At 39.6% G+C, this 27,205-nt stretch overlaps 1 protein-coding gene across 1 annotated transcript; it reads left to right on the top strand.

The window, feature by feature from the left end:
- Window positions 1-1,314: 1,314 nt before the first annotated feature.
- On the top strand, window positions 1,315-26,519 carry LOC131427196 (dual specificity mitogen-activated protein kinase kinase hemipterous-like). The gene is made up of 9 exons (XM_058590180.1): window positions 1,315-1,950; window positions 2,087-2,313; window positions 2,383-2,790; window positions 2,851-3,335; window positions 16,133-16,869; window positions 16,948-17,457; window positions 17,775-18,087; window positions 18,156-18,239; window positions 25,019-26,519. The coding sequence occupies exons 1-9, from the start codon at window positions 1,794-1,796 to the stop codon at window positions 25,158-25,160; spliced, it is 3,063 nt and encodes a 1,020-aa protein (XP_058446163.1). The 5' UTR covers window positions 1,315-1,793; the 3' UTR covers window positions 25,161-26,519.
- The last annotated feature ends 686 nt before the right edge of the window (window positions 26,520-27,205 follow it).

The raw sequence follows: 27,205 nt of genomic DNA, 5'->3' as shown, positions 1-27,205 counted from the left end.
ACAGAATGTGTATAAAAGTGTGGCCAACGTTGAGAGGCAAATTTACCTTTTACTTACATCGGAACATTCGGAAACAATACTGTTAACATTGTGTAGCGTTATGCTTTGGTAACATATGTGAATGTGATGTGAAATTGTGAAAACACTATAATGCTATTAGTGATCAAGTAAGATTCTCATCTGCGAACAAAACATGCCAAGGTTCCAGCTGAAAGATGCTAATTACGAAACCAGAGAGCCACGGTTTATGACTTCAAATTCAAATAAATATAAAAATAATACGCCATAAACAACATTAATAGTGATGTTCATATATCTATATTGAATATTTATTATCTTTTTCATTATTTGAATTTCATTCGTAACTCATTATTTAAGCACTTTTATTGCATTGTGACATTTATAATCTACGGTTGAAATTGTTACCATCGATAAAGTAGATATTTGCATTATAGCTACTTTAATAATGTGCAACTCCTGCTTCACCTGTCAGATCCTATAAGAGTCTAATAATCGCCCCTTTCAGCTTTATAACAGCACTATGAAAACATGTGTAGCTCCGCTGCATTTAATCAATTTCTTTACGTGAATTTTAAAAGCTAAAATAATGTAAAGTTATAATGCGTCGTGGTTGCTTGGGATGTTATTTGGAAGGCTTAATTCCACACGTTTTTTGGGATAACGATCAATAAGCCACCTCTCAATATCTGATTTTGAAAGAAATTGCAGCTATGTAGAGTAAGGTACTAATTTTAACACCAGACGAAAGAGAATACTTTTCTCTATCGTTTGCTATAGAGTCTTTCTTAATACGGCCCTTATTACCGTTCTCACTTCCACTTTCATATTCACTTCACTTACATGTCACTTCACTTGATTTTCCCTATTACCAGTATCACGCATAGTGAAGTGATCACTGTAGTGGAAAAAACTCATTTTTTCAACGAAATGTTGGTGGCGTGATGTTCATAATGACATCCAGTTCATTCAAGTAATTACTTTTGTCACAGAAGCGACTTTCGTAATAAGGACCTACATTCACTGCACTTGATTTCCACCGTGAAGTGATACCCATAATAAGGGTCACAGTCACTTCACTTGGTTTTCACCGTGTAGTTACACCGGTAATAAGGGCCTACATCTTTAAAGTGAATGTTGATTGTTGGCTTATTGGCACAAAAAACTCGTGGTTTATACTAATTTGTTTACTAGTTTTCGTTAAGTGTATTGCACAGGTGAACAACGCCGTCTATGCGGGAAATTTTCTTGCATGTGGAACGTTCTTCGTGAACTGCCATCGATTTCACATAAAAAAACACGAAGGATGTGTGCGTATATTCATCCGATAGCAGAAAGAACAGAAAAAAGTGTCGATCGCTGAATTTCGGGGTGCAAGCTTTAAAAGAAATCCAAAATTCGTTTTCGTTCGCAGTGAAAACTGTAAATCAATACATTGGGCAACTGGTTCTGCATTGCAACAGCGGTAATGTGCATCCTGCTGACCAGTGGTGAAAGGTTTACCTAAAAAACTTTTGCTTGCCAATGGAACAACACTGCTAGCAGGAGTGCACGGAAAAGGTGCAAAGGAGAGAAAAAGAGCCTCGTTTCAGTTTGACTTGAATCGGGCCTTCGCCACCAATACACATCCAGTGGCTTAGTTTTTCTTTCTTTTTGTCAAAAAAAAATCAGAAAAACCAAATATTGGCCATCGGCACAGCACTTGTTTGTTGTTATTTATCCAGTAGGGACGGGACGAGACGAGACGCTAGAGTTCAGAAGGCTGCGGAATTTTTATGGACACTATGTCTGGCCAAAGTTCGATCGGCAATCGGATCAACATGATCGAGGCACAACTGCAACAGCCCCAGACCCAACCGAGGACACCTCCGACCCTTAATTTTGAACGGACCCAACGAGGTGGCAGTGGCGGAATCGGTTCCAGCCGTAGCCGTAAGTTTGGATTTCGATTCATTTGTAATCATGTTCAATTAGGTTTTGTACAAATCAGATAACGAAATTAAATTTTTCTTCTGATTCAGCGAAGATTTAATGCTTGATACTTTACGCGAACTTCCATTTGTTTTAGGGCCAATTTTAGATCTGCCGCTACCGATTCAGTCGGGCAACCGAAGAAGTGATTCGGAGTTGCGCTTCCACAAAATTATGGAAAAGAGTGGTATGTTGAAGATCAACGATCAAACGTACAAGACGACACTGTCCGACATGCAAGATCTAGGTGAGCTGGGTAGTGGCACCAGTGGTCATGTAGTCAAGATGCGACATAAGCCTAGCGGTGCGATCATCGCTGTGAAAGTAAGTCACATTTTATTAACTGCAAACGAAATGCGATGTTTTCATGTTGTGCAATTTGTTTTTTATCAGCAAATGCGACGCACTGGCAACGATGAGGAGAACAAACGAATCATCATGGATCTGGACGTGGTTCTCAAATCGGAAAAATGCAAATATATTGTCAAGTGTCTTGGTTGTTTTATAACCGATGCGGATGTCTGGATCTGTATGGAGCTGATGACTACCTGTTTCGATAAACTCCAGAAGAAATCGAAAAAACCAGTGCCTGAACAGATCCTGGCAAAGGTAACGGTGGCCACGGTAAATGCACTGGCTTATCTGAAAGAGAAACATCACGTAATTCACCGTGATGTGAAACCCTCGAATATATTGATTGACGACCGGGGAAACATAAAATTGTGTGATTTCGGTATCAGCGGACGATTGGTCGATTCGAATGCTAAAACTAGATCGGCAGGGTGCGCTGCTTACATGGCGGTAAGTATTCCGGTTCAGTTAGGAAGGGTAGCGTTAGATTCTGACACTTGTAATTTTTAGCCCGAACGAATAGACCCTGCCAAGTCCGTGTATGACATTCGAGCGGACGTTTGGTCGCTGGGAATTACACTCGTTGAGCTGGCGACAGCCGTATTTCCCTACCGTGGTTGTAAAACCGATTTCGAAGTTCTCACCAAAGTGCTTACATCAAATCCTCCCCGCCTACCCGAGGATCAACCGTTCAGTCCGGAATTTCGTGACTTTGTCCAACGTTGCCTACAGAAGGATTACCTTGCACGGCCAAAATATCCCGATCTGCTGAAGCATCCGTTTCTTCAGCGTGCCGAACTGGACTGCACCACAGACGTTGCCGGCTGGTTCCGAAATGAGGCGGTGACTAGTGGCATTCAGCTGAGCACACCACAACTAATCAGCTCCAGTAGCGTTCCCGTTGCTACCGGAGCAGTCGTCGGGCTTGCCTCCGTCAGTTCACCGTCTCCCGCTAACTGTCAGCGTCCGTCATCTGCTGCTTCGGATCAAAATAGGTATGATTGGTTTCAGTCTTCGACTCGCATGCATTACCAGTTTTCCCGTAATTTTCCGTCTTTACCGTTTTCTCTCCACTAACTTGTCTATTTGCAAATGATTTCAATTTGAAATTAGCTTTCCCTTGTTTCCCTAACGGTTAGTTTGGCTACTGTTTTTGCCCGAACAAACGGCTGAAATAGTTTGAATGGCTAATTAAGTGTTGAGTTTGATGCACTAATTTATTAACTCAAGCTTTCACTAATGTTGACAATCGAATCCGAGAACGTGTGATAATCACGTTCTGAAACAAAAAACTCGAGCCTTGACGAGTGACTTACCGTGTTAAAACATTTGTTTCGAATCTTAAACTCAATTCAGTCAAAAATTAACAATTTTTTTCGTTGCTTTTTTAGAGCATGCATCACTCATGAATTCATTCTAGTATTCTAATTAGGTTGTTTGTAGAACACAACCAGCAAAATTCTAGGAAGAACAAAGTACAGCAAACCCGATTTTTGTTTGCCTTTAAGATTGTCGGTGACAAAAACTGTTTAGGCATCTTTCACTAGTACATTCAAATCCAACCCAATAAACATAGTGCAGATGAATAGGAATTATTGAGAAAGTGTAGTGTTTTATCAATTTTTAAAGCCTAGTACTATCGGTACAGTATCTCCTCCAGTCCAAAAGCCATTCGAAATGCGATTTTGCTTTTAGCTTAGTTAAAACTAATTGATGTCATCATCGTGAGGCTCATTTTGCGTTGGACAAAAAAAATCCTTGATATTACATTCCTTTTGCGGAATTTGGTTTTTTGTTTCAAAAGAATTCGCAGCCGATTCATAGCGTTCAGTGCTACGGCCATAAAAGCTCTAAGAATCCTTCCAGATCGTGGCTCGAACATACGACAACTGGCTTGTAACACCAGTGTCCTATGCATTGAACCGCCAACCCGGATGTTTTTGGATACTGTTAGCTAATCCCTGTCGCATCTCGTAAGTGGTTTAATGTTCTTTTCCAGCCCTGGGTTTGCTCGAATTTTTCTCAACGTCGTCAAATGCAGCTTGCATACTGATCGATACTTTGCCCCTTATTATAATTTATCAAACAAATCGCGCTTTTTTGAACCCTCTCAATTTTCCCGGAGAAGATTGTTTTCTGCAATCCTAGACTCGTTTGAAAGCTACTGCTGAATCTTTGATTAAGTTCGAATATCAAATGGAGAACACTTTTAGTTCCGTAGATATCATGGAGACAAACCGCATTTTTTTTATTCACTCAATTTTCTCAGATGTTTCTAAGCCGGCTCATCAGATGTTTTTGACGTGAATATGTCTTACTTTACTATGGAGCGCCTTTTCAAAATTCCCCCTATAGAAGAATGGGTAGAACTTAATCGTGAATATCACGAGTTGTACTAAACGCAGGAAGATAACTTTAGATTCTGGAACTGAAGTTCAGAATCTGGATTCTGGTCCATCTGAATTCTGAACTTAATTTAAGGTTTAAAATTTAGTTTCGGTTTTCAGTTTCAGAATTTAGTTCCCGAATGTGGGTTCAAAGTTATAAAACCAAGACTCTTGAACTGAATCCTAATTCTATATTTCGGAATGAGATTTTCGGGTTTGGTTTCTTGACTAGATTTTTAAACGTAATTTAATGCCTTAATTTTAGCTCGCAATCCGAATCCAGAATCCTGATTCAAAAATTCAACTTCAGGAACAAGATTCAGGATATGAATTCTAGAACAAACTTGTACATGCACTAATTTTCCCGAATTTAGATTTAGATTTCAGAACCTGCCTGCTGGAATTGAACTCGGGTTTGGGTTCTGGAACTAGATTTTTGAATTTTGCAATTGAATTCGGAGGTAGTCCCAGGCAGTGCGGTAAAATTTCATTTTTAATCGAATAATATAAGATGAAAATGAAGTTTATGGCCGCTGACCGTCAGCGAATACCTACTAATTCATTTGACTTTTGCTGCCATTTTCAAGTGAAGCTCCCGAAATTCATCGTCAGTTGAATAATCGTACCTAGTCATTTGAAGTTTTGCTTGCTCAGTTTCGAGTGCCAAGTAGTGTAGCTCCTTCATTGCCTTCGCTCTTGGTAGTAAGCAAATTCGAACGAATAGAATTATAAATGGAGTAAAGTATTGAAAATGAAAACTGAGGGAGGAAACAATTAATTTATGTGTATTCTGTGATTGATATTTCAGCTCATTTGAAGGCCGCTCTCACACTATTGGAAGAGATATTTTGTTACTTCAAGAGATCAACTGACGGTGGTTTAACCAGCCTCGATTGAAGAGAAACGAGTGATGATCTGAATGCTGCCCGTTCGGGCCGTCAACAAACATTGTGTGTGTCAGAGAGTGAAGTGTACTGCATTAGAGAGATCGTCAATGCGTTCCATATTCAGTTTCAATTGAATTGAATGAAGTTCTACTGCAGATATCCCAGGTTCTGAAATTAATTATTCAGTTCAGTTCTAGTTCATGATTGTACAGACTTCAGGTTCTGTAAACAGTTTTAAACATCGGATAAATTTCACAATTTTAGAACTGTGCGAAGTCTCTATGTAAATCTACAAAGACAGACAACTATAACATAGCTTAGCACGGTTACATTTCAGGAAGCAAATTAAAAAAAGTTGCAAAATTCACAAATTCAACTAATACGAACGTCTATTGATATTTGGAAGTCTACAAGAATTATGTCAGTTTTATTCGTATTCACGTTCTCCAGGTATGTCACTGACATTACTCATCCGCTTTTTGTCGTGAACTCACTTCACTATGGGGTGCCTTTTCTAAATTTACCCTGTACAAGAATGAGTAGAACTTAATCGTGAATATCTCTTGTTGTATTTAAGGCAGAAACCTAATTTCTAAACCATACTTACTTTACTTTACTTTAATGGTGCACATCCCGTCTTCGGAACATGATCGAACGAATTGTAGATTTTCAGGATACTCGATCTTGAGCCGCCGTTTTCCAGTCGCTCTGTACTCCCGCTGCGCGTGCATCCTCCTCGATTGCGCACAGCCAGCGAGTGCGAGGTCTGCTGAACATCACGTAGCCCATTCTCTCTTCCGGCATTCTTGCTACATGTCCAGCCCACTGTAGTCTGCCGTGTTTTATAAGCCTTCCAATGTCCGCATCCTTGTATACTTGGTCTGCGCCATTCTCCATTCTCTTCTTTACCGTCGAGTATTGAGCGCAGGATTTTTCTCTCAAAGACGCCGAGTACTCGAACATCTGTTTCCTTCAACGACCATGCTTCGTGGCCGTATAGAACAACAGGTAGTACTAACGACTTGTGTAGAGCAAGTTTGGTGCGTGTGCAAGCTACGAGACTTCAGCTGGTTACGGAGCCCGTAGAAAGCCCTATTAGCAGCTGCAACACGCCTTTTACCTCGCGGCTTATATCATTACCGCATGTCACTAGTGTTCCAAGATATATGAACTCGTCAACAACCTCGTATAGTACCCCATGTATCTCCACCTCGGATCCTACACCTTTTGGGCTGCCTCTTTCTCTACCAGCCACCATGTACTTAGTCTTGGTAGAGTTTATCGTCATCCCTATTCTCGCAGCTTCTTTCTTGAAAGGCACAAAAGCCTTTTCCACAGCTCTACGATCCACACCAATAATATCAATGTCGCCCGCAAAACCAAGAAGCATGTGAGACTCATTGATGATGGTACCGTTTCTTTGCACGCCGAATCTTCGTATGGCACCTTTGAGCGCTATATTGAACAACAGATTTGAGAGTGCATCGCCCTGCTTCAATCCATCTAACGTCACGAAAGCATCGGGTGTCGTACCAGCTATCTTGACGCTTGATTTCGATCCATCGAGCGTCGCACGAATCACTTTAATTAGCTTTTTCGGAAAGCCATGTTCTAACATGATCTGCCACAATTCGTTACGTTTCACTGAGTCGTACGCAGCTTTGAAATCTACAAACAGAGGATGAGTTCGCAAGTTGTACTCCCGAAAATTATCGAGAATTTGTCGCAAGGTGAACATCTGGTCCATCGTAGAACGTCCTTCTCGAAAGCCGCATTGGTATTCGCCAATTTCTTTAACATACCATCGGAAATATGTTTAGCAATTTATGATGAAATTTTCAGTAGTATGAGACCAATAATAACCCAACATAAGTCAAAATTGAAATTTTCTCAAATGTTTGATATGAACGAGCATTATGGTGAAACTTAGTGCGAAAATAAGGCGCGCAAAATTCCAAACAAATGTATCAAACGAATCATCGCGCAAAGCGTGTCGTGCGAAACCAACACATGAAAATACGGAATATTTTCAGTGATTGAGTGTTGTGGACTTACCACACGTTTTGTTCGCTAGTAAAACAGACACTATGGATGGTTGTTATAAACCATCAGTATATTTAATTGACTAATAAGAGGGAGACATTTTTGTGCATGTTGTTTAAAACGGTCGATTCAGTAATTCAATATATAGGGTGATTTTTTAAGAGCTTGAGAACTTTTTTAAACAATAAAACGCATAAAATTTGCAAAATCTCATCGGTTCTTTATTTTAAACGTTAGATTGGTACATGACATTTACTTTTTGAAGATAATTTCATTTAAATGTTGACCGCGGCTGCGTCTTAGGTGGTCCATTCGGAAAGTCCAATTTTGGGCAACTTTTTCGAGCATTTCGGCCGGAATAGCCCGAATTTCTTCGGAAATGTTGTCTTCCAAAGCTGGAATAGTTACTGGCTTATTTCTGTAGACTTTAGACTTGACGTAGCCCCACAAAAAATAGTCTAAAGGCGTCAAATCGCATGATCTTGGTGGCCAACTTACCGGTCCATTTCTTGAGATGAATTGTTCTCCGAAGTTTTCCCTCAAAATGGCCATAGAATCGCGAGCTGTGTGGCATGTAGCGCCATCTTGTTGAAACCACATGTCAACCAAGTTCAGTTCTTCCATTTTTGGCAACAAAAAGTTTGTTAGCATCGAACGATAGCGATCGCCATTCACTGTAACGTTGCGTCCAACAGCATCTTTGAAAAAATACGGTCCAATGATTCCACCAGCGTACAAACCACACCAAACAGTGCATTTTTCGGGATGCATGGGCAGTTCTTGAACGGCTTCTGGTTGCTCTTCACTCCAAATGCGGCAATTTTGCTTATTTACGTAGCCATTCAACCAGAAATGAGCCTCATCGCTGAACAAAATTTGTCGATAAAAAAGCGGACTTTCCGAATGGACCACCTAAGACGCAGCCGCGGTCAACATTTAAATGAAATTATCTTCAAAAAGTAAATGTCATGTACCAATCTAACGTTTAAAATAAAGAACCGATGAGATTTTGCAAATTTTATGCGTTTTATTGTTTAAAAAAGTTCTCAAGCTCTTAAAAAATCACCCTGTATAATCAAAAGGCTCTTATAATTGATTTTCTCACCTATAGCGAAGTTGTTCATTCTTGATTACAAATCAAAACATTTGGTATGAGCTGTTTACTGGTCATTCGGTTCATAAGCGAAAGATGAGAATGCTCAGTATGATACTTGTTGTGGTGAACTGATTCCCTATGCATCTGTGTGTAATTCCTTAACAACTCTTTAAAACTCTGATATTTCATAGTTCTCATAGACAATAATTTTACTTTATGACTTATCAGTGTTTGAATGAACGAAGCAGGAAAGATGAGTATACATGCTTCACGGCGTATGATATTCATGAATATACCTACTTTATGAACCTTTACTTTATTGGAATGGCTGTCCATGCACGACAATAGAAGAGAGCAAACAATATTCACCCATACTACTGTTTCTTATTCCTTCTGTAAGAGACAAGCGCCCTTATTCTAAATAACGACGTATTGATTTTTCGATCGAATGTGGTTCGATCGAATCATAGCTACCTTTGATTTTGCTAGCGTTATGGGGAATACAAATGGAATACGAGCGAAAAAACGATACGACGTTATTCATAATAAGGGCGAAGGTCCAGCCCTGTAATTCATTTCAAGCAAACTCTATTCACGAAGCTAGAAAATGATGAAGATTATATATTCAGTTTTCTGACTGACTGATCAAAAGACTTACTTTTTATCCTACTGGTTGATTAACTATCATGCACTGTTTCGATTAAACCCCAATTGTACGCTATTCATCGAGAGTTTGATTTACAGAAGTAACAAGAGTGCAGGAGCTAGTTTCTTTCTAGCAGCTAGCAAACCAAACGTTTGTTTGTTTGCAGTATTTACTGAAATCGCCAGATTGCTATCGCTAATCCTTCGCTCCTGCTACTTATGTTTATAATATTCAAGTAGAATTAAGAATTCTTACCCTCTACTAACTTGACACGAATTAAATAAGTGATATGCAACAGTTTTAGTGGCATAAAGTCAACATTAACAGTCGTTCGCGTTCGAAGAGCCAGTCATCAGTCTGTTAGCGAAAACTATATATATATAATCTTCATCACTTCCTAGCCCCGTGAAGAGAGTTTGCTTGCAATGAATTGTTTTATGAAAAGAACGACGTTCAGACCACGAGAGAGAAAATTCTATTCACGGCTTCTGTGCTTCATGAAGACTCTTATACCAGCACACTGAACCAACTGTGCATATGTGGAATATATTTGCTTCCACTAGCGTTTTGTTTGTGTGGTTCTTTTTGGCTGGTTAGGTTAGGTTGTGCGAATTTTGTTTACTGCTTCGCTTCCAGAATTGTGCCAAGAATTAAATTCGGACACTACTCGGAAAGGTTGCACAATTCCGGTTCGAAATCGAGATCAAACATTCAATTCAAGAATTTTGTAACTGAACTTATTTTCAGAACCTAAGTTCCGAACTAAGTTCTAGAACTGAAATACCGAGCCTGAATAAAAGCATGAATTCAGTTCTCAGGTCTAGTTCCGAATTTAGTTCCAGCAAGTAGGGTTTTTTAAGGTTTTAAAGTCTGAGACTGAGTTCAGGAATTGAACAATAAAATTGAATTCAGATTTTTTTTTTGTTTTTATTTAAGAGGTTTCCAGCTATATAAGCTAGATCTCTCAAATTCAGATATTAAATTTTGATTTGTTTCTCTAATCGGGACTTCAACCAGTTCAAAATTGTCGCCGCGGGTGCAGTCGAGATCAAACATTCAATTCAAGAATTTTGTAACTGAACTTATTTTCAGAACCTAAGTTCCGAACTAAGTTCTAGAACTGAAATACCGAGCCTGAATAAAAGCATGAATTCAGTTCTCAGGTCTAGTTCCGAATTTAGTTCCAGCAAGTAGAGTTTTTTAAGGTTTTAAAGTCTGAGACTGAGTTCAGGAATTGAACAATAAAATTGAATTCAGATTTTTTTTTTGTTTTTATTTAAGAGGTTTCCAGCTATATAAGCTAGATCTCCTCTCAAATTCAGATATTAAATTTTGATTTGTTTCTCTAATCGGGACTTCAACCAGTTCAAAATTGTCGCCGCGGGTGCAAGAAAGACAAGCAAGCGTGATGAGTTTTCCTCATTGTTTCCATAAATTTGAGAAAACCTCATTTTTGAGCTCTTTCTGGTTATTTCACATTTTCGAAAAGTTAACCGAACAAAAACTAGAATTTGAGAACGAATTTTGTGTTAGAGAACTTTTACCGCTACACCATTTTTGCCATATACCATTCGACTCAGTTTGTTGTGATCACAAAATATTTGTGTGTGTGTGTTCTCAGAGATGACGTGACCGATTTTCACAAACTTAGATTCAAATGAAAGGTCATATGGTCACATACAATTTTCTTTCTGGGGACGAGTACAGCGTGATGGGTAAGCCGATGCCTTTCACGCAGCCTGCCTGGGTTCGATTCCCAACCCCCGCACATAGGGTCAGAAAAATTTTCTGACCCGAAAAGGCGAATGACCTTAAGGTTAAAACCTCTATAATCTAAATAAAAAAATTTTCTTTACTTTCATTTGGATCTGACTTCCGATTCCGGAATTACAAGGAAATATGTGCAAATTTATCAAAAAATGCGCACTAAATTTTCTCGGAAATTTTTCAACCGATTTTCACCAACTAAGAAGCAAATAAAAGGTTTTAAAATTCTTTAAAAGTCTTCGAGAAGTGGATCCATGTCCGTCTTCTGGTTCCGGTATTACAGTGCGATTAGTGAAAATTTTCAATTTCATGAGTATTTTTTCACAAGTGACGGTGGAACGAGATGCACATTTTTATAAAACTTACTGGTAAATTTATCTACTCGGCAGTTCTTGTTAGTTAGTGAATATATAAAACTACTTTGGGACTACTAGTTACCGGTTTCCGTTTCCGCACCGATAATAGTAAAGAAAATCTCCAAAAACGGAACTCACTTCGATTTCTCAGCAACGGTTAAACCGATTTTCACGAACCATGATTCAAATAATAGCTCTTGTTATCAAGAAGGATACTGTGCAATTTTTTCCAAATCCGATTTCCTCTTCCGAAATTATAGGGCGAAGGGTGTCAAAATATTCAAATCGTCATTCAAAATGACGATGCAACACTTGTACGCAACGGTACGTGCGGCATTACTCCGTTCGCATCGAGCTTTGTTCAATTTCGTATAGCGCCCATGGTTACCACATTAAAATTGATATTTTTCAGGTGAAAAAAACGTTAATTTTCAATTCTTTTTTTAATTTGTATCTACTTGTTAGTGTTATTACAAGATTATGATAACGATGCTTTTCTATAAAAGTACACTTATTGCCTTTCTCATATAGAAAGTTTATGCAATCTCTTGAAAAATTGACTAGTGAAAATTGGCCCAGAAGGCTGAATGTTCTATATCATTCGACACAGTTCATCGAGCTGAGCAATGTATGTGTATGTGTGTGAGTATGTGTCAAATAATGTCACTCATAAAATAAAAAATCTCGTAAAGCTTGCTTCAGATAGAATTGGAACAAAGACAGTTGCCTGTATTTCAGTTATGTATTATTGAATTCAAGATCTTTTTTTATACAAATGGAGCGTTTTCTTCATACTTTTAAGAAACAATACGGATAAAATTATTCGTCACGGTTACGAAGGAATTCTCGAATTTTTCCTGTAACAGAGCTCATTAGGCGGCGCACACCTTCTTCGTCCATCGCTTTGGCTATCTTATTCAACCAAGTCGTCATCTGATTGATGTCTTTGACAACCTTTCCCTTTTCCTTGAGTCCTGGGGCAGTTGGGTGGGTTAAGGTTTTTCGGAACAAACTGGACCCCTTTCTCTGCATACCATTCTTGAACGACTTTGCTGTAATGACAGCTTGCCAAATCTGGCCAAAACATTACGGGATGGTCGTGGGATCGAATGAACGGCAAAATTCGTTTTTGGAGACACTCTTTTTGGTATAGTTCCGATGTCATTGTCTTATTTGTAACAAAAACATTCGTTTTTTTGTCACAGCGGCAAATGCCCTGCCAAATCATAAATTTTCTTGCAAATTTGTCGGCAAAAACAAATTTAAATTTGGCTGGAACATCCCCCCGAGCCGTTGCCAGGTAAAATTTTTGACTTGGGATTTGCCCGAAGTCAGCCTTGACATAGGTTTCATCGTCCATCAGAAGACACCCGTCGAACTTGGTTAGCACCTGGTCATATAGTTTCCTAGCACGAATTTTGACCACACTATTCTGTTTTATGGTCCGATTTGGCTGTTTGCTAGCTCGATACGACTTGATTCCTTCCCGGAGTCGAGTTCTCCTCACGGTACTATGGGCAGCACCGAATTTTCTGGCCAAATCACGGTCCGACAGATAAGGATTCCTCTTAATCTTCCTCAAAATCTTTGGCTTGAGGTTTCCGAATCGTCATCAATGTTTCCTTATACCGTTCGATAACGCGCCATACGGTATTTCTGGGCAATTTCAGCTGTTTAGCTAGCCTAGATGCAGACCACAATGGATTTTCCAAATAACTGTGCACATTTTTTCCCTTCTTTCGGCTTCCATGTTGATTGTTTACAAAGTACAGTCGATTTGCGGAATGTCAAAAATCATACGTGAAGCTGACAAAATTCCCGACATGTGGGCGCCAAGAACTTCCAAATCCGTCCACCAGGAGCGCCACAATATGAGCAAAAGTTTGTTTCAATTCTAAATGAAGCAAGCTTTAGTTCCATAGTCCGACTTCGACTATACTGGTTCCAAGTTCCCGATTCCAGAAGTACCAGAAATAGTGGCCAAAAAGATTAAAACGAAACTCACTCAATTTTCCCAGAGATGATTTGATCGATTTCCACTAACAGGTTCAAAGAAAAGTTCTAATAGTCTCATAGATTGCTGTTTAATTTAATCCGAATCCGACTTCCGGCGGCTCCAGAACTATAAGGTAAAGTGTGTTCAATCATTTAGTGCGACGATTCAAAATTCTTACTACCTTGACACAACTGTTTACAAATTGAAAAGGTTGTGTTAGTTCATACCCAAAGAAAGTTTCTTATTTCATTCAAGATTGGAAAAAAATTTCTTGATGGTGATATTTTGGAAATATCAGAATATGAGAAAGGCTTCATTACACCACTAGGTGTATTAAAAAAGGTTTTTTTTCGTAACACACACTGACATTTTACGATTGCGATGAACGATGAATTGATTCAAATTTTATATGACACTCGACCTTCCGGGTCTCGGTTCAATACTCAGTTTTGAAGGTGACTGCATAAAATTTCTTCATGAGAAAGGCAATAATGAACATGAATTTTATTTACACTAATCCCGCTATATCCGGAACCGGATGTCGGATCTGGATGTAATTCAGGAACTTTGTGTGGACCATAATATCTTCCACCTGAGTATGAGTTTGTGAATATTTCTCGAATACTCGATAAAATTGAGTGATATTTTTGTTCATGTTTTATGCCCCAACCCCGTATCATGTGAGCTAGGTAATACAAAAAACAAAAAGACGGAAAGTTTTACGTTAGTCGCCAGACGATTTTTGATTATCTACATGTTATGGGAAGGATTTAGAAAGTAGAAAAATGGGTTCCTCATGAGCTGAATAATAGCAGGAAAAACAATGAGCGAAATTTCACTTTCTCGGCATGAAACAACAGAGTTTTCTGCACCGGATTGTAACGGGAGATGCAAAATGAAGGTAGTCTAAAAAAACCCAAGCGCAGAACATAATGGGACTACCTAATCGCTTCGGGGACAAAACGGTGCTGTGTATTTGCTGGGCTCAAAAAGGTGTCGCATGAGGAAGTCGAATTGCAGCGCGACACCCAACGAAAACGGTCAGGAATATCATTTTTGCCACACACGCCACACTCTCCAGACTTTGCCCCTTTCGTCTATCATATACTTTCATCGGTGTCCCACGCACTGGCTGGGCAGGCCCTTCAATTGTTATGAAGATGTGGAAGAATGGATTCTCAACTGGATCGTTCGCCTTTTCGACGTAGTGTTCATGAGTAGCAGGAAAGATGGAAAAAATGCTTAGTTTTTAAAAGCAACTATTATGATCTATCCTGAATATATTGTTTATAATCAACATGTATTCCCATTCAATTTTTCCTGCAAACTTAACTGGCTTAGTTTGTGAAAATCGGTTCAGTCATTTCGGAGAAAATTGAGTGATATAGACAGATATTTGCTGAGCTAGACGCACTGATTAGGATGTTATACACTGAGGTCTCATTTTACGCGGCTTTTTATGCGTTTTTTTACACGGACTTCCAAAATTATGCGGTTTTTTTACAGGGATTTACGAAATCACGCGGTTTTTTCACGCGAGTTTTCAAAGTTCTTCGGTTTTCTAGTTTTGGAACGTCGAGATCTGGTGTTATTCCGATTTTTTTCTCTGACATTTAGAAAATTTTCGATTAAAAAAAATATTCAGAGTACACCACATCTGGCCGTTTCATGCATTTCTAAAACAATTGGCATCAAAATAAAAATTTCTTTAGTTTTGCGGTTTTTTTCTTTGCGGATTTCTGAAGTTACGCGGTCCCAAAGTCGATTTTTTTGCAAATATTTTTTTGAATTCAAATCGACATCCCATCAACGATCGTATGAAAATTTGAATCAATTGTAAAGTTTACAAATTGACTGTAAACTAAATGTGCATTTTTAAAGCGTTTCACCGTCTCGGGAAACTTTTCAACGGCAACGATAGACACATTTTTTCGGGTATCTAATAAAGTCACAAAAGAATATCCATTTGATGACATAAGTATTTTGAGACGGGGCTAATTACCTGATTCGCCATGCAATTATCACTATTTTCTATAATAAGCGATTTACACAATTCTTGGCTTTGACAAATGTTTTGTTCCGTAAACTGCCTTAAAATGAAGTTTTTTTCTAATTGATATATTTTTTAATATTAATGATTAAGACAAATTATTTTTCGTCATATTTTTCGCTATCAGATGGTTCTTGCTGCATTTAAAATCAGCTACTTTTAATTTTGCTCCCAGTAGCTGCATCTTTGCCTTTGTTGTTCTTTTTTTTCCTTCTCTTCTCTCTGATACTTTGACTTATCATGTACCATTTCTGATATTCGATCTTCACCTTCAGAGCACCGAAATATTTTTTGATATTTTTTTTATTTGTAGGTAACTATTTCTTTAGTATTTTTAAGTTCTAATCAGTAAGTATCATTTAATATAACTTTTTTTTCAATGTCTATGTTTAGCTAAAGTAGTAGTTGTCTTGATTTGTTGATGAAGCTGTGTGAATGTTGCATGATAATAACACTTGAATTTGGATTTTGGACATTAAATTAATTGCACTAACCCAAACAATATTCGAAACATAAGCGAAGAACGTTTATCAGAAACTCTTACACTGTGATCTATTCTCGCAGAGTCCCGACACCATACGAAAGTCTGACGGAAGCGGTCCAGGCACAGTCGAACCAGCAAAAGCAAACCGTAATAGCATCGTCAATTCCGATCAAGTCAAGCAACACGCCAAATAACATCAGCACCAGTCTCGAACAACAGAATAAACCCTTCGTCGATTCCCAGCAATTATTGCAGGTGAAACTCAACAGTATCAGCTTGGCACCGGATCCATCTACCTCGTCTTCCAAACTAGCCTACGAAATACGATCACCCTCACCTGCACTTCAAATCCAACATCAGCAGCAGCAACAAATGCAAACACCTCAGGCTCACTATCTTAAACTGCAACCAAAAAGTGCGATAGTTAGTAACAGTAGCAACTTTAACACCACTAGTAGCAGCATCACTCCGGAGACGAATCGAAAGTACAAACAGTCGCCGTTTTTTTCTCGTCGGGCCGACGCCGACATCGTTCCGTTGGGCTACGGTAGCCCCAAGAAGGAATCGACGTTGAGCAGTCTTGGGCAGAGCATATTCAAGAACCTTACAACGTCACCGTTTTCCCATCGCAAGTCGGAACAGAAAGCGTATAAACCGCCTCTCCCCGGCGAAGATGGCGGCGGTGGCTGTTCGTTGCTGAACGGAAACCGACCCGGCTTCAGCAATCCGTCATCTCCGCTTTTGCTCAATCGGAAAATGATCGACCTGAACGAAGATCAGCAGTATAAGCACCTGCAAGGAAACACTAGTCCCATAGGTACGTGACATCGGTGTCCGACCGTGTGACGACCGACATTTTTATGATATTTTGTTTTTTTGGTTCTTCGTTTCACAGTTCTTCAAAGATTCTACCACCAGCAGAATCAACTGAGAGAAACCAAACAGCAACAGTTGGAGCTACAATCAACGAATCCATTCTACCAGCAATCGCCTCAACCAAGCGGAATACCGGTCAAGTACAGTCCGTTACCATCGCATCGAACGGTGCATCAACCGACAAATCCCGTCGGTGGATACGTCGGTTATCCGCAAATGGTGCCCCCGGAAGCAAGCAATATACCGACTTACCAGTACCAGCCCCTCAATCCAAGCAGTCCAAAGCATAAAACGGGTGGTTTCTTCAACACGTTTAGTCGTAGCAAAAGCCAAAACAACGGTAAAAGCAGCACTAGTCAACGGGGAGAACGCGGCAGCAGTGCCGGTAGCGATAGTTACTATCCCGAGGGAGGGTTCTATCAGAACCAACAACAATTTTACGGACGGCAAACTTTACCAGAATATGGCAATGCAGGATTCGGTTTGCAGAGTGGCATGAGCAATGGTGATAACATGAAAGATGGTGCAGGTTAGTGAGTTAGGGGGTCGGGACTGGGACAGTGTTCATAGTTGTATGTTGCTACCGCTGTTTTGTTTATCATGTGTTGATTGTTTTCTTTTTTTTCTGTTCCATACTTCTTTCCATTGCACCACCGGATTCATTTCCTGATTCGTTTCAAATCACTTTCCTTTCATCCTTATGTTTTTACAACTCGTGTCTCCTCTCGAAATGTAACTTATCGCTTCGCACCTGCTGGTTTGATACCGCATCCGGCACCCGCCCACCCCGGATTCTTTCGAACTATCAACCTCTCTCTCTTTCTACCAAATACCTCACACGAACAGGGTGGTTCAATTCCTTTACAGATTTGGCCAAACGACAGTTCGCTTCATTTGTGAAATTAAATCTGGCAACTTCGGGTAACGAAAAACGGCCGAAGGACAAACATCTCCAGCATCACCTACTGCAGCATCAACAGCAGCAATTTCAGCACTCCTACGGTAATGGTGCCACCGTCGCTCCGATGAATAACTTCAACACGAGTTCGACCAATCCATTTGTGCCCACTGCAAGTATTCCTTCTGCCATACCTCCGTCGTCTGCTGTGCACATGCTCAGCAGTGATCGGCGACACCGTAGTCCGGATCCACCACCGCGGTAAGCCCAGTACTTTGTAAAGAATCAATGCTAGGAGTTTTGTAACACAATTCAAACGCATTTCGCAGATATAATCGTGGCCAATCTCCATTGCTTCTTCATAGAAAATTGGAAAAGATGGGACAAACGGGATCGCCTATTCTCAATCAACGGTAAGTTTTGATGAATGTGTCACGTGACTTTTGGTCGCTTTTAGTTTAGATTGTTGTGCTCTATGGTTCACGTAAATTGTTATGTGTGTGGTAATTCGTTCTCAACATCCAAATGATTTGTTCATCTGTTAGTGAGACAAACTCGGTTATCTTTCCAGATGTGTCAGCAAATAATGCGAGCATTTGACGTAAAACTACGTCTTTGTTTTCTATATAGGAAATTTTTAAATAGGTTCAGAATACGGAAAACAAAACCGTGAGGACATCTATAGCTCAACCAATTTCAAAAAGATTTTCGATATCATAACACTTACTCCCTGGAAATATTTCTACGCATCGATTCGAGTAGGTTCGCCGAAATCGAAGAGATTTTTTTTTTATTCAATATTAAAATATAATTTTAAGGCACACTGCTTAAGCTCTAAGATGCCAAGGGTATTTACTAATCTTAATTACGACTAACTTAAAACTAGAATAGTATCATTATGTAATGTAGCGGTAGCGGATTCTCGAGAATTCAGCTTTCAGCTGGCGATCGGTAGTGGCCGGTGAATTGAATATTGCATGAGGGTCTTCCATATGGCGTTGGCGAATATCCATGTTGGCCGCATCCTTCGGTCCGTGTGGGTTCGCGGGAAACACGGCCAGGCTACGAAGGCCCGGCGGGTGGCCCACATGCTGGTTTTCGACTGGAGCGGTCTTCCGTAGACGATGATGGTGATGTTACGGAAGTGAATGAAAAAAAAGTAAATATTGTGGAAACGGGGTAAAAAGGGGATGTGGGAACAAAATGTTTGAAAACGATAGAGATCTAATTAGTTGCCATCGAGATGGTGAAGAGACAGGGAAGGGGGAACAAAAAAGTTAGTGACAAAAAAAGATCTTGTTAGTTCCAATGAAGATGGTGGACAGGGAAATCTCGGTTGAAGTAGACCTGTAGAACGTAGCGATCGTTGTGATGCACGGAAGTCAAGACAAAAATTGCAGTTCGCTTTCTCAGAACAGAACCGCTTACGTTCGGGACGGAAGAAACCAAGTACAGTATTGTGTAGTGAACAATAAAACGATTTCGAAATGATTGAACCAAACGAACAGAAGCTACCGCCGATACGAAAGAATACAATTATTGGTGACTTCAGACAGTGCCGAATTCGATCTTCGATGCGAGAACTTGAAGGTTTGCTTAAGGAGCAAATGCATCTTGAAATTAAAAGTGTGCACTCACTTCAATGCAATAAGACAAATAATGTTGTTTACATCCAGTTTTATAAAGAGTTGGATGCAATTCAATTCGCTAAAGACAATAACAATGTGCAATATGTGAAGCACGAAAACATTAAGTACAACATTCCAGTATATATGGAAGATAGTGCTATAGAAGTGGGTGTGCATGATCTTCCCTCAAGCGTCACCGATTCATATATTCGTGAAACTATGTCCCAATACGGAGAGATTCTTTCTATCGCAAAAGAAAAGTGGAAGAACTTTTTCCCCGGTATTCTAAATGGCGTACGTTTGTTACGCATGCGCTTGAGGAGGCCTATACCTTCTTATGTGACATTCAGTCAGGATACAAGAATACCGTGCAAATCACTTGTTACCTATGACAATCAGATGGCCACATGTCAATATTGCCAAAAAGCTGTTCACTACGGTAAGCCATGTGATAAACTGGACAAGGAGACAACTAAACCAAAGGACAACGGTGCTTCCTTCAAAGCAACCCCAGTACACCTTCAACGAAACCATCAGTATCCCCTATAGAACAAAGTACATCAACTGCAGTTAACAACTTACACTCCAACCAACCAGCAACTGCAACCAATGTGCAACAAGGCGCATCTACAGCAACTCAAAACTGCAAACAATATCGCCGATGAGGATGACGAGACGAGCCACCGGTATGTATGACGAGACGAGCTACGAACAAAGTGCCCCTCAATCCTCGCAGGAGGGAAATGGAAGCTCCTCTCTCCCTAGAAAAAGGGTGACAACGAGATCCAATACAAAAAAAAACTTTTATTTAAAAAATTGGTTCAATCGGCCACGTAAAGCTTGTACGCATATAGGCCTGAATAAAATGATCTTTTAAATAGTGAAGACAAAAATTGCTTGCTGTCTTTTTCTGTGCCGTTCCAGTAAGTCCAGGGACGGTTTCTCGGATTAAGTCGAACAAATCTACTGCACCCGTTTAATTCGTAAAGTCCAAGTTAGCTGATACGGACTCCAAACTACGCTAGCATTTTCAAGTATAGGCCGAACTAACGACAATGTGGTTCTTTAAAATCACGTCCGTTTTTAGCAATAAAACCTGATTGTCGAGTCGCTTTTGTAAATCATTAGGAACGATGCATATTAAAAGTGAGTTTAGAATAAAAAAAAAAACATCAAGGTCATTAACACGATCAACTTTTGAAGCGTTGGTACGTCAATTTTATAGTTAAAATGTAATGGATTCAATATTTGGTGGAATGCTATGACCTGACATTTTGCAATGCTGACCATAGGCCAGTTCCTCCTTGGTAATGAATTCATCCAGAAGCTTTTGAAGACGAACGAAGTCGTCAATAGAGCGGTACCTCAAGGTATAGTTTCAAATCGTCGGCGTAAACTAATTTGCAGCCACCACTGAGCAGTAGAGTAGCGCCATTAAAAAGTACGGGTGTGTAATGTCAGAGACATAACTGGATGTCGTGAATACGAATATGACACGCTTTATTTATACTTCCGAATTCGAATTGGTAGTTGATCGATTGTTTGAATTGTGCAACTTTCCCCTCTTTCATTACTAGAATTCTAAACGATGCGCCTAGACTAAATTACGGATTAGTTACATTAAACATTCTGAAACGCAATTAAATATTATGAAATAAGCAGTATAGTTCTTTATAATAAAATAATGGTGGCTCTGAAAAAAAACTTTTATGAAAGTGTTGTTCTTTTTTTTTTCGCCATGAAAAAAAATGGGTTGTATGAGGTACAGTAAAGTAAATTCCGCATAATTCTTTAGGAGTATTATTATGGTTTTAAAAAGAACCGAATAGAAGTCTGGAATAGAGAACCGGACCCTCAGTTCAAGACCTAAACTTAGATCCAATAACAGACTCAGAACCCAGTTTCAATTCTAGAACTGAAATTTCGAAACTCAAATCAGTTCCGGAATACAGTTCCAGAATTCAGTTCCAGCACGCATTGATGGCCAGCAAGCGAATGAGAGATGCGACCTGAGCGTTTGAGGTTTTAACCACGCAGAAAGTGCGTTCTCCGGCGCTGCTGGTTGAAAGTTTAACTCCCTCGATGCCAGTCCTCTCGCCTCGATGGCCAGCAAGCGAATGAGAGATACGACCTGAGCGTTTGAGGTTTTAACCACGCAGAAGGTGCATTCTCCGGCGCTGCTGGTTGAAAGTTTAACTCCCGCGATGCCAGTCCTCTCGCCTCGATGGCCAGCAAGCGAATGAGAGATGCGACCTGAGCGTTTGAGGTTTTAACCACGCAGAAGGTGCATTCTCCGGCGCTGCTGGTTGAAAGTTTAACTCCCGCGATGCCAGTCCTCTCGCCTCGATGGCCAGCAAGCGAATGAGAGATACGACCTGAGCGTTTGAGGTTTTAACCACGCAGAAGGTGCATTCTCCGGCGCTGCTAGTTGAAAGTTTAACTCCCGCGATGCCAGCCCTCTCGCCTCGATGGCCAGCAAGCGAATGGGAGATGCGACCTGAGCGTTTGAGGTTTTAACCAAGCAGAAGGTGCATTCTCCGTCGCTGCTGATTTATGATTCCACTCCCACGACGTCTGCTTCCACCTAACGCACGAAAAGAAATGATCGATTTTCGACCACGGGCCCCTCTTTTATACGCATGCAGTCGAAGATATGTGCCTGACTACCTCAAAATCGTCGTCCTTGCGCAAAAAACCCAAGCGAAAGTAAAGAGTTTTCCGCGTTGTTTTCAAATTTTAAGAAAACATTATTTATGAGTTGTTTGTGGTTATCGCACACTGTTCAAAATATTATCCTAAATTCCTGATCATATTTTTGATGAAATAGTGAAAGAATTATGTTGCTACCATTAATACAAGTCAAGATATTCACGATTAAGTTCTGCCCATTCTTCCATATGGCTAATTTTGAAAAGGCACCCCATAGTAAAGTAAGTCGTATTCACGACAAAAATAGCGAGAACAGAAGTGGACCCATGTTACTGCCTTGAGCTACATCTGATATGTTCGTGAACGAAAATGACACACAGGCAGAGATGTCCATCTCTTCTGTGTGACGAAGAGCAAGCAAAAATTCTCCCCTTGAACTGACAACTTCAACGAGATCACTTCTCTTTTACATATATACACCACTGTTGTATAAAGTGTGCACGTATCATGAGTGCGCGTGTTTATTTTCTTTTACCTCTAGCACTGAATCGCACCAATGTGCTAGAGCAGAGCTCCCAAATTCTCTGAGGTGGACGCAGATTTTTTCACAGAAGTGTACACGCCGGTGAGCACTCTGGTGTATGGTTTGCGTAAAAGAAACGTGGGGCACGAAAAATCAGCAAAATAAAACAATTAATCGTTGAATTTTCGTTTTTCCTTGCAAATTTTTTATAGCAAGGCCAGATCTGCTTTCTATTAATTGAAGTTCACAGAAGTGTTCGCTCAACATCACGCGCAAGTAAACACTTGGGTGTATTTGGGCGAGAGCATGTGAGAGCGATTCGTGCGAAGAGAATGTGATTCTCTCGTACCAGCTTCTTTCAACACAAGCACGCACTCAAAGTCTGTCTAATAGACACTGAGAAGAAGTGCGCTTTCCTCTTTGTGTGGAGCACACCAAATGTATCCACAGTGTACAATTGAAACTTACGCCCTGGTGTATCACTCAATTGAAATGCCATCTCTGCACACAGGAATCTAACTTAACTCGTAAAACTCTACCACTTAAGTAAGAACATAGCCAATCCATGAACTTATGTGTTGCACCCTGATGCGATGTCTTGCATAAAAGAATTCGGTGATCAATTCGGTCTAATGCCCTTTTCAGATCAGTGTATACGGCATCAATTTGCACTTTTTCCTCCAAACACGAAATGCAGGTCGGGGTAAAATTCAAAAAATTAGTGCTGACCGAACGCCCGGGCATAATGCCGTGTTGATCATTTTTTTTGTAAAAGAGACCAAAAAGCAAAGTCTTGGCATTACATTCCTTTTGTGGAATTTGGCCTTTCTGTTTCAACAGACTTCGCAGCCGATACTTAGCGTACATAATCATTGTATGGCTAGTACTATGGATTCTACTGACACTAAGAACCCTTCCAGGTCGGGGCTCGAACATACGACAACTGGCTTGTAAGACCAGCGTCCTATGTAAGACCAACTCACTATTATTTCAAAAAATTATATATTTGATACTAGATACTATTACGATCACCGGTTTTGTGCACAGAACACATATAAGACTGCTTTCAAATTATCGGGAAAATTCCTTATTCAAATGATTTTTTAAATGTCACGCAAAGAGGCTCGGCTAAAACAGCTGAACAATGACTGTAGGGGGTCTGGCATAAGCCACGAAGACTCTTTGGGGGAAAGATAGTCTCATTTTCCCTTATTCACTTCACGAAGAAAACCTAGAATGCTCCTAATTTCATCTTACTTTTGAAGTCAATCTATCGAACAGAAACAACAGATCTCACTCTAACTAATGGTTTTCGTATATGAGATGACTAATGGAGCTGAGATAACTGAAGGTACCGTTACCCTACTTTTATCTCTACTATTGGTCGATCGTTAGTCCTGAGCGGAAACGGTGGCCTTTATTACCGTTCTTGAATACACTTCCTCTTACACTCCACTCACAGATCGTCTCATCCATCAGACATCCTTACAAAATAAACTGGATGAACATCGTTTGACGGCTATCAGTGGTTTGCTCACATATTGAGTCTATATTATTTTATTCTATTTAACAATATTACATCCCATTCCACTGTATTCTATGGTACACAAACCACAAACAAACGTCAAAGATGAACTTGATTTACCGTTCATCTGCTGGCATCGTGTGGAACCCAATTGGGATACGTTCACTTCACTTAATTCCACTTCACACTGGTAATAAGGACCGGTAGTATGAAAATGAAACATAAAACAGAGCTCAGTTAAGCCCTACCGGCCTCTCCAAACCCCGGATGTTCGGAGCGTAATGCAATCAACATCTTAACATCAGTCGTTCCGTATTTCATTCATTAAATTCAATAATTAAGCTGAAGCTGTAACATATATCTATATTGAATTCTAACTGTAATTGATTTTACTTATTTATTAATTTTAGTTGGTTTGACGTAAAGCCGCCATAACTAAGTTCAGTTTTGCAATGACTGAGCGGAAACATATATTGGAGAAGCCAAATGAATGAAAAACTAACAGAGAAGATGATTTATTGGAAAAAGATACGCTCAGAGACAGGACTCGAACCTGCGTTCTTATGCATTCCGTGCATACGCGCTACCATTTCGCCACTCTGAATCTTGTTTTAGTCACTCTAAAACGCCAGTCAGTAATTGATTGTATCTGATGATGTTTGCAATACCGTCAAGCCCACCAACCACGGGAGGGACGTACAAATTTTTTGAATATCATCATCTAATTATGTCTGTTGATTATTTGTAAATAAATAAATGAAAAAAGAGAAGCGATTGATCTCGTAATGAATTGTTTAAATACGATTAGTAATACAATATCAACACTATTGTAGTTAACCGCTACTAAACGCAACGCTTTTATTACAGTTACACCTCTGCCTCCCCATCACCTCCGCTGCCGCCGCGAAGAGGATCTGAAAGTGTGCCGGGCTCACCACAGCACATCCGAACCCGAATTCATTACACCCCGGAACCACACAGGCGACCCTACCGGACGATAGATCAATGAGTGGGACTGCAGATTCTGGTCATGTGATCGATGTACCGATTTCTGGATTAAACTTTTTTCTCTGGTCGACGCAAAAAAAAATATTACCGCAACCGTTTTTTGAAAGATCTTTCAACATCTCTGACTGGTTATAATGTTCAGATCACGCCGGACGCCCGTGCCGACGTGATTTTTTGCTTGTTGTAAGCTTACTGTGTAACATGAACGGCAGTGTATACATGCTCGAATATCTTGTAATCAACGTTGCTTCAGTGTGCACTATTATTTACAGCCGGTGCCGGTACTGCTTTTATGATCACGAATTTTTCTGCACGACTCAGTGCAAGCGAACACGAAAATTAAAAATATATACGATATAAAAATACGAATTTCGCATAGTTCCTGTTAAGAACGACATACTTGTTTATTTAGATACTTTAATAGTTCGATGCTTATTTCGCGATCTTCAGAAAAAAAACGACGAACGTTACTTTTCTTCAATTACTGATCTACGGGACAGACTCAATTCAAAGTTTGCAAAAACAATCACATCTGGTAATTTGAACTGCAATTATTTTTTGTTGCTACTATTGAAACATCGCTTCAACTGATGTTGGATTACTAGCTTTACTACTTAATATTCACAAATTTTGATTTGACTGTGCTTAGTCTCAAGAAGTTGGTTTCGTCTAAATTGAAATAGACGTATAACAGAATGCTCGGTTTTGGCTTGAAATGTGCGTTCCTAGAAAATGCATCACACTTTCCCAAAATTCTCCGCAATTCATAGACTGGAAATTCCCGTATTACTCAAAAGAACCAACAAACAAGACTTAGGAAATCTATCGCATACGCAAGCTGCAAAATAAACATAGATACGACACCTTTGCTTAGGCTACCGAGCCTCTGACCTCTCGCTGAGACGTGAGCCGGTGGATTAGAATCACTATAAACAAAAGAAAAAACCGCAAACCCCGAATAGGCCACGCAAAAGAACGGAATCATCATAGCGAGAAAACAACTATTTAATTGCGAAGCAAGCTATTTTATTGCGATATTATTATTATTATCCGTCAGACACAAGAAAAGTTTGTACATAATTAATCTTATTACTTGTAATGAGTTCTTTGAACGGCAAACAGACACAAAAAAACGACAAAAAGCATAGGTTAACAATAGAAGAAAATATATTGTATATTCGAATGAATTGAAAGTTAGCGGAAGGAAGAGTGATGAAAGAAAGCAAAAAAACATTTAGTCATTTATTATATTATAAATATATATATATATAAAAAAAATTAAAAAGTGAGAAGCAAAAATACCTATTTATAAACAAATCAGATGGAGAAACAATAAAACTGAGCGCTACATAAATTATAACGTCTAACTTCCATTACTACAACATATCTGAAAGCAGTACAGACATTTATCCGATTTCATAGAAATCTTAATGTTCAAAACAGACCCGTGCGCAAGCAACCCCCATGGAAGATTTTTCAACATTAAGTTTCATGAACAATCTTATATAAAAGTGCACATAACTTTATAATTCATACTTCGTTCTTAGAATTTGTTTTACAGTTTCAATATTGTGGATGGAGTTACAGAATGCAAAATTTCGTATTCGATCGAATCAATTAGATTCGAACGAAATACAGAATCGGGGTGATTATGTCCGAGTATTTGGGACGTTCTGAAGTCTCGGAAAGCATAGTCGGGTCAGAACGGTTTTTAAATAATGTCGTTTTCGTCTAATGCCAAACCTAACCCAGTTTCCATCCTAACTGCTGTCAAACCGTTTGTTTGAAGTCCGCTTCGAATCTAGTTTCAACGTTTCGAGTCAGTTTCGGAACTGATTCTTGTACAGTTTTTTGTCTTTTTATTAATGACACGTAACTCATTGTTGTTGGTAAACAAACTACCGCCATTGTTGTTGTGCAGATAGCTCAATTATTTTTGTCTTTTTCGAGTGTTTTTGATCGTTCTGTTTTCGCTTTTTGCTCATATTCGATACACGGACTTGCCGTTTTTGATCTAGTTTTGGAGTGCAGTGCTTAGAAAGTGTT

The sequence above is a fragment of the Malaya genurostris genome, chromosome 2, assembly GCF_030247185.1.
Source record: "Malaya genurostris strain Urasoe2022 chromosome 2, Malgen_1.1, whole genome shotgun sequence".
Classification (NCBI taxonomy): domain Eukaryota; kingdom Metazoa; phylum Arthropoda; class Insecta; order Diptera; family Culicidae; genus Malaya; species Malaya genurostris.
This window is presented reverse-complemented; position numbering and strand designations above follow the sequence as displayed.

Bases quoted from the DNA above. Each gene is read 5' to 3' on its own strand.
- LOC131427196 (XM_058590180.1), top strand. From the start codon at position 1,794: ATGGACACTATGTCTGGCCAAAGTTCGATCGGCAATCGGATCAACATG. The intron at 16,870-16,947 runs GTACGTGACATC...TTCGTTTCACAG, and splicing joins AGGAAACACTAGTCCCATAG to TTCTTCAAAGATTCTACCAC. The intron at 17,458-17,774 runs GTTAGTGAGTTA...TCACACGAACAG, and splicing joins TAACATGAAAGATGGTGCAG to GGTGGTTCAATTCCTTTACA.